At 41.2% G+C, this 13,490-nt stretch overlaps 1 protein-coding gene across 3 annotated transcripts in view; it reads left to right on the top strand.

Annotated features, from left to right (window-relative positions):
• Nucleotides 1–9,642, top strand: part of LOC121434808 (LHFPL tetraspan subfamily member 3 protein) — a 399,674-nt gene extending 390,032 nt beyond the window's left edge. For all 3 annotated transcript variants that reach the window (XM_041633782.1, XM_041633783.1, XM_041633781.1), the window contains one exon: nucleotides 7,298–9,642. Coding sequence is in view for 1 of the 3 variants with exons in the window: in XM_041633781.1 (XP_041489715.1) it covers nucleotides 7,298–7,326 (29 nt within the window). In the remaining 2 variants the exon portion in view is untranslated. The remainder of the gene's footprint in view (nucleotides 1–7,297) is intronic.
• Nucleotides 9,643–13,490: the final 3,848 nt, after the last annotated feature.

The raw sequence follows: 13,490 nt of genomic DNA on the forward strand, positions 1-13,490 counted from the left end.
TGTCTGTATCTCTGTGTGTGTGTGTCTGTCTACATGTCTGTATCTGTCTCCGTGTGTGTGCCTGTGTGTATGTGCCTGTGCCTGTCTGTCTACATCTGTGTGTGTGTGTGTGTGTGTGTGTGTGTGTGCCTGTGACTGTCTGTCTACATATGTCTGTATCTGTCTGTGTGTCTCTGTGTTTGTGTGTGTGTGTCTGTCTGTCTGTCTCTTTGAGTCTGTATGCGTATGTGTTTCTGTGTGTGTGTGTCTGTGTCTGTGTGTGTATGTGCCTGTGTCTGTCTGTGTCTGTCTGTCTGTCTATCTATGTATGTCTGTATCTGTGTGTGTGTGTGTGTGCCTGTGTGTATGTGCCTGTGCCTGTCTGTCTACATCTGTGTCTGTGTGTGTGTGTGTGTGTGTGTGTGTGCCTGTGACTGTCTGTCTACATATGTCTGTATCTGTCTGTGTGTCTCTGTGTTTGTGTGTGTGTCTGTCTGTCTGTCTCTTTGAGTCTGTATGCGTATGTGTGTGTGTGTGTGTGTCTGTGCGTGTATGTGCCTGTGTCTGTCTGTGTCTGACTGTCTGTCTATCTACGTATGTCTGTGTGTGTGTGTGTGTGTGTGTGTGTGTGTGTTACACTTGAGGAGAAGACAAAAGGAGGGATATAACAAAAGAACACAGGCCAAGAGAGTAGTATGAGCAACGGAGAAATGACACAAAATCAGTAGCCTCAGAAAGAGAGGAAGAATAGAGTAGAGAGGGAGATGTGTGGGGCTGACTATTCAATGGCAACAGAGACAGATTATAAGAGAATCCAGTTCAGATCTGGACTCCATGTGTGGTAACACTGAATTTGGGGTTAGTTTTACTTACATTTCTGAAGGATGGCCACAGACATGGTGGAGTGTTTGTGTGTGGTTTAGATCTCCATATGGGAAGACAACGGGATTACAGAAATAGCAAGTGAGTTTCTAGTGTTCCCTGATGGAGGCATAGGTGGTGCACAATAGATCATCTGAACTTATCCTGAAAACTGAGGATTCTGTACTCTCACCTTGCCTTAGGCCTTTCTTGTGGGCATTGTAAGGAGAACCTTTTGACCTACATTAAAAAATGGAGTAACTTCAGGTCAAACTGGACAGAGAATATCATCCAGACTCTCAAGTCAGCAACAAATCCACTCAGTATGCAAAGGGAAGGTTTACCAAATAAGAGGACCTGTTTTGTCACATTAATAGATTCTACAGACATCCCTAATGCAGATGAGGGAAAAAAGAAAGAGCTTCGTTAGTTAACCCCTTCTCGTGAGTTACTTTGTGAGAAAAGATCACGTGAAGAAACCCTGTGCCTAGCACCCAAGTCTCATTGTCCATCACATTACATAACAACCCACAGTGATCCAGGTCTCCTTTCCGGGTGGCCAGAAGATCATTTAGCACAGGCTGTGCTTCTGCTAACATCAGTGCCTCAGATTCAGTGGAAATTAGGAGACAATGAAGGGGCAAGAAAAATAAAGATTTTTGAGAAAGAAGATGGGGCTGGTAAAAGGCATCAGTGAATAAGACTCTTAACTCTGGCTGGAGTTTCAACCCCAGGACTCACATGGGGAAGGAGAGAACCAACTCCCACAAGCTGCCCTCTGACCTGTACACCCATGCCATGGCATGCACTAACCCACGCCCTCAAAAACAAATGAATACAACATTTTTTAAATAAAAAATAAACCTTTGGGAAGAAAGAAATGTCATAGGACTGTCCCGGGGCAAACACTTTTAGCCCATTTCTTCAATGCCTGTTTATATACATTGGAGAAAAGTTAGTGTTGAAAGCATAGGAGAAAAGATCTTCCCATGTAGACCTAGGAAGAGAGAACACCCACCCACTCTGCTCCCTTGGCTCAGGGCATTAATGTTTGTGGATGAAATTAAAACAAAGTTCCGAAAGTTCTGGAGCAGCAGGTCTCTACCAATCGCTGAAGGTTTTCATCACCAGATTGTTGTAAACATCTGTGCATTCACAGATACCCTTTTGGAGTTTTTTTGGGTTAGGGAGGTAGTGGTTGTTGTTGTTGGTTGGTTGGTTGGTTTGGTTTTAGATTTTTGATTTTGTTTGTTTAGAGACAGGACCTTACTGTGTATCCTTGGCTAGCTTGGCGCTCACATGTAAACCAGGCCTCAAACACAGAGCTCTCCCTGCCTCTGCTTGCCGAGCAGTAGGATTACAGGTGTGGGTCACCTCAACAGATACATTTGGAGCACCTGTTGTGTATCGAGTACCTTATTAGGATGGGAGCTCGTTCTGCCTTAGAGCTAAGTCTAATACCTCACTTCTCAGAGCATGGTACTTGACCAACAACATCAGCTACATCTGGGAGAGTATTAGCAATCCAAAGTCTTGGTCCTGCTCCAGACAGACCAAATCAAAATCTGCACACTTTGCAAGGTATCCCACCATAGGGAATGGGATCCAAAAAGCCAGTTCATGCACCCAGGATAAGTTCTGGTCCCACTGTCAGAGGCCCATCCAACAGATCAAGCCACATAACTGTCACCTACATTCAGAGGGCTTAGTTTAGTCACATACAAGATCCCTAGCTGTCAGTCCAGAATCTGCAAGCTCCCACTGGCTTGGGTCAGCTGTGGTTTTCCCAATTATGATCTTGACCCCTCTTGCTCATATGGTCCCTCTTCCCTCTTTTCAACTAAGTTCCAGGAGTTCAGTCTAGTGCTTGGCTGTGGATCACTGCATCTGCTTCCATTAGTTACTGGATGTAGGTTCTATGATGACAATTAGTTACTAATCTGATTATAGGGGAAGGCCAGTTCAGGCAACCTCTCCACTATTGCTAGGAGTCTTAGCTGGGGACATCCTTGTGGATTCCTGGGAATTTTCCTAGCACCTGGTTTCTCCCTAACCCCATAATGCCTCCCTCTATCAAGATATATCTTTCATTGTTTCCCCCACCTAGACCTTCTTGAGCCCTCAAGTTCCCATCCCTCATCCCCTCCCTTCTACTCCCCTTACCAGTTTGCCCAGAAGATCTTAACTTTCCCTTTCCTGGGGCCTTCATGTGGCCTGCATTTTACCTGGCTTCTCTAGGGTTGTGGATTGTAGCCTGGTTATTCTTTGCTTTACATCTAATATCAACTTTATGGGTGAGTATGTGTTTGTCTTTCTGGGTCTGGGTTACCATCACAAAGGATTTTTTTTTTCTAATTACATCCATTTGCCTGCAAATTTCAAGATGCCATTGTTTTTTACTACTGAGTAATACATCATTGTGTAAATGTACCACATTTGCATCAAAAAACACTGATGACATCTTATGCTGGAGAGGATGTGGAGTAAGGGGAACACCCCTCCACTGCTGGTGGGAGTGCAAACTGGTACAGCCACTTTGGAAATCAGTATGGCGGTCTCTCAGGAAATTGGGACTCAATCTACCTCAAGACCAAGCAATACCACTCCTAGGCATATACCCAAAGGGTGTACAATTTTACCACAAAGGCATTTGCTCAACTATGTTAACTATGTTCATAGCAGTATTGTCCATAATAGCCAGAACCTTAAAACAACCTAGATACTCCTCAAAGAATGGAGAAGAAAAATGTGGTACATTTACACAAGGGAGTATTGCTTAGCAGTAAAAACAATGACATCTTAAAATTTGAAGGCAAATGGACAGAACTAGGAAAAAAAAAAAACATCCTAAGTGAGATAACCCAGACCCAGAAAGACAAATACAATATGTACTCACTCGTAAGTGGATATTAGACACAAAACAAAGGATAAGTAGACTACAGTCCACAATCCTAGAGAAAATGGACAACAAAGAGGACCCTAAGAGAGACACACATGGATTTACCTAGGAAGGGGAAAAAGACAAGATCTCCTGAGTAAATTGGGAATGTGGGGGGCAGGAGGAGGGTGGAAGAGGATGGGGGGAAGGAATGGGAGTGGGGAAAATGTATAGCTCAATAAAAACAATAGGAAAATAAAATTTACTATTTCTGTCGTTTAAAAAAAACTCTAGACACTTTTACAGGATACGCAGATAATTCTCATGCATACTGAGACATGAAAAGCACTAACTTAATGGGCTCTGGGTTGACAGAGGTTTCAGTCCTGCCAGGTCCCTCAGCCATTCAGTCCCAAAGAAACACACAGAAGCCTATATTAATTATAAACTGATTGGCCTATTCACTCAGGCTTTCTTATTAACTAACTCTTAAATCTTATATTAACCAATAATTTTTGTCTGTGTTATACACATGGCTTGGTACCTTTATCAGTGAGGCATTCTCATCTTGTGTCCTCTGCGTCTGAGTGACGACTGCAGACTGAGCAGAATTCTCCTCTTCTTGTCACCCTGCCTATACTTCCTGTCTGCTGACTGGCCAATCAACATTTTATTAACCAATACAAGTGGCAAATCTTTACAGGGTACAAGACCATAGTCCCACAGCAGCTCTGACTGATGGAAAGAGTCTCCTATTTCTATTTTCCTCCATTTGTTCAGCAAGCACTTAAAGATCAAGCTGGCTTAGAGCCGGGGAACTGGAGCATAGAAGACCTTGACAGAGAGAGCAAATTTTGCTAGCGGAAAAAGAGAAAACAAGTGAGATTTTACAGATCATAAGGGACTGCAATCCACCTCCCAGAGATGAAGGGAATCATAGGTCCCTGTCAGAAGCGGACACAGTTCCAAACACTAGAGTGTGAGAAAATGGCAAAAATGGTTGATGAGAAAAAGCAGGCTGGATTCCCTCTCTACTCATTTTCACAACTGCAGTTCATTAGCCATTGTCCCAGAAAGCCTGGCCTTTCTCACTACTCAGACAGTACCTGCCCCCTCCCACTTCTCGCTGTCCTGATTGAGGGGGCTCCAGGACCCTAACCGGTTAGATAGGAACAATCAGCAGAAAGCAGCCAGCAGGAGACCTTACTGTCAGCATTGGTAAACACGTAGAAAATTCAACACGGCAGCATTTAAATGGCCTGGACAGTCTGGCTATTGTACCTGTGACTCTCACGAGCAGTTACTCAAACGACAGCTTCAGAAAGAGTTGCAAAGAGCCCCTTGACAATGGAACATGGGCAACTCAGAGCCCACGACAGGCTACAAGGTCAAACCCGACAGAACAAAGATCCCAAGCAGCATTAAATGACTTAATTATTCCGCCCTGCTCTGTACAAACTTGGGGAAACGTGACATCTTTTAAATTACCTCCCTGATAGGTAATATCCATGGTGCATGAAAAATGTTAGCAAAAGTCTTAAAAAGAGCAGAATGTTTTACAAGGCAGGGATTACAGTGTAGCCAGACTAAGATTCCCAGTTAGTTCTGCAAACAGCCCTGATAGCTGGGACTCTTAAGACAGAAGAAGAAATAGTCACATGAGGAAAGGAAAGTCTTGCCTTTTCTTACTCCCTTCTTCCTATTGCCCTTGATAAACTTGTCTGTATGCACAGGTTGGCCAGGCTTTCAGGTGGGAACACCTACCTCTCTGTTTACGTGGTGTGAGCACAAGTAATAACAGTCTAATATTACTCCCCAAGTACAGTGGTTTCCTGATAATATGTGGGGACTGTTTGTGTTCCGAGCCCCAATGGAACCAATATTCTTGTTGTTTTCAGCCTAGTGAGCTACAGAACTCTCACATGCCCAAGATTGTCATTGCACGGTGCTGCCATACACTAGGAAGAAAAAATACCAGGCATAACAATGTCTAAGTAATTCAGACTCAGGCAAACACGGTCAGAAAGCCTTGTAATGAGCAGCCTGCAGAGAGAAGCCGGGCCAGGACCAATGATGGGCAAGTAAAACACCCGATATACAAAACATGAGGATGTCCTTCCCTTGACTGACATGCGCCAACACTCAGAATACAGTTCCTTACATTTGAAATTTAGGCACTGAACCTGCTTTGTCCCCAATAGAAACCCAGTTCACAGGCTTCCTGGCACAATTTTCCCATTCGTTCCTCAACTCCTTGACACCCTGGGTGAGGAGACCCAGTGTCCATCAAAGAGGAAAAAAAAGAGACCATTCAGGAGAAAAACCTTGAGTGATTAATAATGAGCTTACAGCAAGGGGTCGGGTGAGAGATTAACCAAGTGAAAGCCAAGAAAAAGAGACTAGGGATCGCTGATGAGTGACCTGGCCGGGCCCTGGAGTGTGGGCCCAGATAGCAGGGAGATGAGATTGACCACAAGTGTTCTGTTCCCATTGGAAGTCAGGATCTTCACAAAGAGAAGCCTACCCTGCAACAGCTCCCTTCTCTTCTAGTATACACACACTTCTCTGGGGAGTAAACAAATTCTTTCCACCACCCTTCCTCCCAGTCCAGTCCACTGAGATTGGATCTTACCCTATCCATTTCCTCTCTGATAATCTCATAGCTTTGCTTCATCCCGTGACACCGTATACATACATACATGCAAGCAAAACAATGATGTACATAAAATAAAAATAAATAAATTATAAAGTTGTCAGGCTTGGCAGCAAGTATATTTTTCTTCAAAAAAAAAGTAGAATGGAATCTTATACTGCCATTAGATGCTGATATAATGATATAGAGTGTTTAATGTCATGTTAAAGATTTTAAACAGTGTCATCTACACTGTGATTCCCACTTTATAAAATTAGAGTACATTTACGTAAGAAATATGAAGAAACATGGGAAGAAAAAGGTTGGTATTTAAAGGTGATTGGATTTGTGAATGATTCATATACAGGCATTTTTTTCACCTGTTATGACATCTTGTAAAGAAAGAAAGGGAGAAGAATTGGAACATAGAAAACCTTCTATATGCCAGGCAAGACAGTGAGGTTTGGAATGACTCTTCATTCCCTGCCTTCCTCCTCATTCCTTTAAAGCAGTCTGCAGTCTCAACTCCAGAGGATATTTGGATTTCACGAAGCCCCCTGTTGAGAATACTGTACTGTGTGTATAATGGAACAGATCACACAAAGTCTTTGGTAATAAATCCAAAGTGCATTTGAACTTTTTTTTTTTTTTGGCATGAGAAGGGTACTTAGTTTTGAAGACTTGGCCTCATGCAACCAAGGCTGGCCTTGAACTTGCTATGAACATAAAGATGACCTAGAATTTCTGATCCTCTTCCCCCCACCACCCAAGTTCTGGGATGACAGGCATGCACCATCACTCCTGTGCATGCTAAGCAGGCCCTCTGCCTAGGCCCAGCTGTGGTATTATTGTCATGACGAACATGTGAAAATCTTGTTGACAGGAAATCATGTTTATTTTTCTCTTCCCCTAACCCTTTCTCTCTCTCCTCCTTCTTCTCTCTGCAGTTCTGCTAAGCCAATATTCTCTAGAATGAGCACAAAACAAGTCAAACAACAGCTAAACAAACAGCTTTGTACATCAACATCAAGAAGGAAGACACTTGGGAGAGACCAGAGTCCAGAGACGAATATGCACAAAGTCTACTTGTCGACACACCTGCTAATCTAGGTCAGCAGAGCTGCGGTGGTTTTCCGAGCGGAGCTACGACTACGGATTAAACACCAGCTCACTGGAAACTGTCATTAAATAAGATCAGATAACATTCATGAAAATCATAATCAGGAAATAGTTTAAGAAAGAAGAATACACACCTGCTAGAATTAACATGTAAAATACGTATGTACTGAGGTTTATAAGCTGTCCTTTTTAAATCAAACTGAAAACAAAAAAAAGCTTTAATCTTTCAATATTACTAAAAGAAACACAAGGGCAGTTAGTTCTAGATTATTCCTGTCTCAGTAGCCAAGAAGCTGATTAAGGGTCATTTATTGAGAAATGCCCCTGATCTTTGGTTCCTCAACATTATTGTCCACTCATTTCACTGTGCAATTAGTTACAACCACTTGGTTATTAAGAGGTGTAGCCCCTCAAACTTCCTGCCAAGTGTGTGTTCAGTTTAATCTGTCTGAGTCATCGCCAAGGAAATGTTTCTGCCGTGTGCTATGACTCCATCAAACTGTGAATACTAGGAAGTATACCGTCACATGATAGGTTCCCGTAGATGCCCCTGTCATTGATGAAACAGCATCAAGGAACTCTGAACAGTAAAGAAAGTTTCTTTTCACCTGGATGCTCTCTCATGTAATATACAGGCTGCTATCAAATAGACACCTTTTCTAGTTCCCCTCGAATATGCATAGGAATTTAATATACTTTACTAGTAGATACCTAAAATATGAGTTCTCTATTTCTTTATTCTGTATGTCATTAGAAACCCATATCCTTTAATTCCTTTACTGACATATACTCATTTTTGTTTTGATAAAAGAAATTGTTCCATTAAATCTACTTCTAAATAAGAGTAAGTGGTACTAACAAAATAAATAAAAACAACTTTATAGCCTTAGAAGTAAATAACTCTATACTTATACATGTCAAAAGGACTTGATAGAAATAAGTTACCTTTTGTTTATTAATGTTGATTTGGAAAGTTCTCATATGTTTTCTTTCCTTTGGGTTAGCCAATGATTGGTAGTAGTTACAACTCACCACCTGTCTTCAAGGATCTTTTCCCCCAGGTACCCCCAACCATTGCCCTCATAACATCTCCTGCTTAAATCCAACACCAGAGAAACGCTTAATATTGAAGTAGTTCTTTGTCTGAGGGTAAACACAAGCTGAGGTGCACATGAAGGGGGCTCTGTGGAAGAGCCCAGATTATATACCTGAGCACAAACACACACACACACACACACACACACACACACACACACACACATAGAATGTCTTCACTCACGGGCTCAGATAAGGTTGAATTCGCATTTGTCGCTAGAACATCAGGTGGAGCCTAACGTAGAATCAGGGTTTCCCTCTTTTGTGCTCACATAAAACCACATTCGTATTTTTAGCCATGTTTTCACCATGAGCCAAAGGTTTCAAATGGCTAAAAGTACATTACAGATACACTCAAGTGCTCAAGGAAGTAAAACCCAGTTCACAGAGGTGTGACTTTCCTAAAGAACTATATTAAGGGAACACTTGGTCTCTATAACTACAGTATAAGTCATTCTGGGGGCTCTTTGTTGTCCGGATGCATTCTAAATATCCTACTTACTAATTGAATTACACACAACTTTTACTTTGTTTCATTTTTCGAGACAGGGTTTCTCTGTGTAGCCCTGGCTATTCTGGAACTCTCTCTGTAGACCAGACTGGCCTCAAACTACACACAACTTCTTTTAAAATATCATCTTTTATTTAAGGGGAGACATCTCATAATCTACACTAAAAACAGAAGGTTTTAGACTCCTCTAACCTATGTAAACTATGGTTCTGTCTGGAGTCTTACATCACTAGCAGTAATGTTTAAAAAAATTAAAAGTTCTTCCTCGCCACATGAGAATTTCTTTAAGAGATTTTTGCCATGAAACCTAAGTGTAATTTAGCATACCACCGAGCTATGAAGATGGGTCATTGATGATATACCATTTGTACATAGATAATATACATGTAAATCACTAAATGTTAAGTATAAGAAGTATGTTTTTACCTTTCAAAAAAAAAGACTCCCTTTCTCATTCTGTTCCGTTATATTATGTCCAAAAGTTGTGTGCAATTTTTTTAAGGTCCAGGAAATGTAAAGAAATTTATTGGAATATCTGAATTTCTGTAAAAAAAATAAAAAATAAGATTTTGTTACTTAAAAAAATTGGTAGCATGTACACATTCATTTTCCTTTTTTGCCCCGTGATCCAGTGTTTTGTTTCTTCTTCTCGTTGCTGTTATCAAATACTTGGCTAACAGCAACTTAAGGGAGGATGGTTTTATTTTGGTTTACAATTAAAAAGGAACACGTTCAATCATGGAAGGTAAGTCATAGGACAGGTATTTCTCTGCAGGTCACATTGTATCTACAGTCGGGAAGCAGAGAGCAGGAAGGAAGTAGAGATACAACAGCCTCACAGCTACATAACCCCCTTCCTCTAGCAAATCTCTTCCTCCTAAAGGCTTCACGAACTTCTAAATGGTGGCAAGAGCTGGAGACCAAGCCTTTGAACATGTAAGCCTACAAGGGACATTTCAAATCCAAACCAGTGTGAATTAATGTCTTGTTCAGGGAAACTTCCTCTGCAAGTCTCCTACTCTTGGAAGTAAGCAGCTCTCCTCCACCTCATGTTCCCTGCCACGAGCTTCTTTCTTTCCACCTAGAAACAGTGGAACACAGCTGACCATGGCCTAAAACCTCCGGAACCATGAGGCAAAATAATTTTTTTTTCCTTTTAAGTTGCTTATTTCAGATATTTGGCACAGTGACCAAAACATTAAATATGAAAGAAATTACTTGTAACATAAGTTTCACCAATCAACCTCAGCAAGATATGCACTCGTGATTTCAAAATTGCTAAATACATCAATAAATCATAAGAAATAATTGATAGAAATAGCTAATAACAGGTGGATGGCCCCAAAGGTTTTAGATGCTGGAATTGCCAGGTAGTGGGTATAAAGTAGCCATAGTTGATGCACTAAGAAAATAAAAATGGCATCTGGAAGAAGCTGATAATACACCCAATAACACAGGTATCTGGTGTACATAAAGCTACACATATACCCCACTCAAAACAATGGAGTAAAATTTTCCTCTCCCAACAATCATTAATAACTCCCATTTTGTAATCAGTTTCCATTCTAACACACTACAGAACAAAGCGAGGTATGGAAGCCAGCTGGGCTATCGAGGTTTAGTTTGGGGTTAAGCCCATTAAACCTCTCAGAGTTCATAAAGCTTCACTATCGTAGGTGAAAACTGGCTAACCTCATTTTAAGGTAAATGCAGTTAATTAACTCCCTGTTACCTCTACATGTTCTTTATTCCTTGGGCGAAGAAGAGAGTGAAGGGGCAATCTCCACCAGGTCTTTAGTTTTCACAGACGTGGTCAAAAGTATTCCATAGGCAAAACAGTGATATCAACATGCATTTCAGAATCACCAAAAAAAAACAAACAGGTAGAACCTGACAAGACAGTGCCCCAGGAAAAGTGATACCACCCAGGAAGGGCCGGCATCCAAAGGGAGACACGACAGTCCAAACCATTAGATAAGGTTACCAAACCTCCCTGGACCCTGGGCTCACCCAAATTCAGACCTGTTTGTCGCTAAGGGCAATAAGGGCTCTGTCTTCCTCTCTTTTTGGAATTCCTACCTGGTCTGTTAGCAAAGGTAATTGTGGGACACTGACTTTATGTAGATTTGTTTGTTAGAACAAAGAGTGAGTGTTACCCACGAGAAGGTCATTTCATTGCCCATACAGTAGGAAGTCACACTGCTGAGGTATTTCGGGAATGACTCCCATTTTGAAGGGAGGAAACGCCATGATTTCACAAGACTTTTACAGAATTGACAGTGACTATCCGAAAGACGAGTGTTCCAGCAGCTCAGCTAAATGGGCTCTCCATGTGGAGTGTCCATAAACACACCCTGTGGATCTGTCTATTGGTCTGACAGTTGTACATTCGCTGTATAATACTTGTGGGCTCGCCATAGAGGGTAATTTGGTGACACCGGTTTGGAGCACATGCATAAAAATGCCAACTGTGTATTCCGAATGAACTCTTAGGGAAAACACCTATTTACATCTTAAGCCTATGCATTGATCGAGCATTCATCTGAAAAAACCAGATGCATCATGGGAAGGGACATGTACAGTGAGAAAAGGCTTACACAATTCAAGCCTGTCAATCATAACAGAGACCCACTCATAACAACCCTTTATTAAGCAAACTCCCCCTCAGCTTCATTGGCAATCAAAATATAAATTACATGTATAAAATAATAGTATCATTTGATTAGCATAAATTAAAGGTCTGACAACACCCAGCACTGGTGGCATTAGCTTGTAATACTGAACATCTGGAGCTGGAGAAATGGCTCAGCAGGTAAAAGAACTGACGGTCTCCAGCCTGAAACTGAGTTCAGATGACCAGAACCCACATGAAAGCCAGACATGGTCACACATATCTGCAATTCCAACAGTCCAGGGGTGAAACTGTGGGCAGAGACAGGAGAGTTCCTCCAGAAGCTCACAGGCCAGCTAGTCTGGAATACCCAGACGGTGGCAAATAACAGAGATTCTTCCTCAAATGAGATGAAAGCCAAGGGCTGGTATCCAAGTGTCCTCTGACCTCCACAGCAGGCCATGGACTACATATACCCCCCACACAAACACATACTCACCTGTACACACATCATATGCACACAAATTTATGTAAAAAATAAATGAATGCATTTTTAAATCTCCAGAACCCTTATTAAAAAACAGTCATGGCTCCACACATCTGTGACTCCAGTTCTGTGGAGACAGGAAGATCACTGGCCTAACTCCAGGTTCAGTGAGAGACCCTATCTCTAAGGAATAAGCACTAAGGAATAGAGTGGCAACCACCAACCTGCTCTAGCGTCTGCATGTACACACAGACCTACACGCATATATCTATGAACACACAAATATATACCACACATATAAACACACAAACACACACCCATACACCACAAAAATAAAAATAAATTGAACATTTGCTAAATTCTTCTACTCTCTGTAGAGATACTGAAGAAGTTCTTACAAATAAACACCAAAAACTTGTAAAAAAAAAAAAAAAGGAAAGAAAAAAAGAAAAACCAGATGCTCATTAACAAGGCAAAGATAAATTATAGATTTTCATATAATTTAATATAATTTCATATAATTAATTTATTCAATACGGCCATGAGAAAACCTCAGTTAAAATAATTATATTAGGTTCATAATATAATGCCGAGTGAAAAAAATAGTCATTCTTAGAAAGTAAATATGGGTTGCAATCAGAGGAAGTTATATAGGTAACTCAGGACTTACACAGCTTAAATAGATGTCAGGATTCATAAGTTCACTGATTTTATGAAATTACACACACAATTCATTTCAAAGTCAAATATAGCTAGGGATATTCTCTCATTGGTAGAGTACTTGCCTCAATGCATGAAGCACTGTGTTTGATCCCCAGAAACACAAGTAAACTAAGTGTGGTGTTGTACACCTGTAGTCTAGCACTTAAGGAAGGAGAAGCAGAAAGGTAAAATAAGTTCAAGGTCGTCTTTGGAATTAAATAAGGCCCTATCTAAAAAAAAAAAACAAATCAAATGAAATAAGATAAAATAAATTGAGCTGAATATTATGCTAGGCATGGTGGCACACGCCTTTAGTCCCAGCACTTAGATGGCAGAGACAGGCAGGCAGTTTGAGGTCAGCCTGCTCTATAGAGTGAGTTCCAAGAGAGCCAGGGCTACACAGAGAACCCTAACCTCAAGAAACCAAAATAAATAAATAAATAAATTGAGCTGAACATTATGACAAGAAATTGAATATTGATAATTATGAATAAAAGAGGTATTAGGGGCCAAAAAAAAGCATCCGGGAGTCTGGGGGAAGCTGTTTCAGAGGCCAAGGTGAGAGAGTGATTGCAGCAGCAGAGCAAAGAAAGTGATGACTGCTTTGGGATGGTG

This window comes from Microtus oregoni, unplaced genomic scaffold, assembly GCF_018167655.1.
Source record: "Microtus oregoni isolate MIOR12 unplaced genomic scaffold, Mior012 000044F_ref0000062, whole genome shotgun sequence".
Lineage (NCBI taxonomy): Eukaryota > Metazoa > Chordata > Mammalia > Rodentia > Cricetidae > Microtus > Microtus oregoni.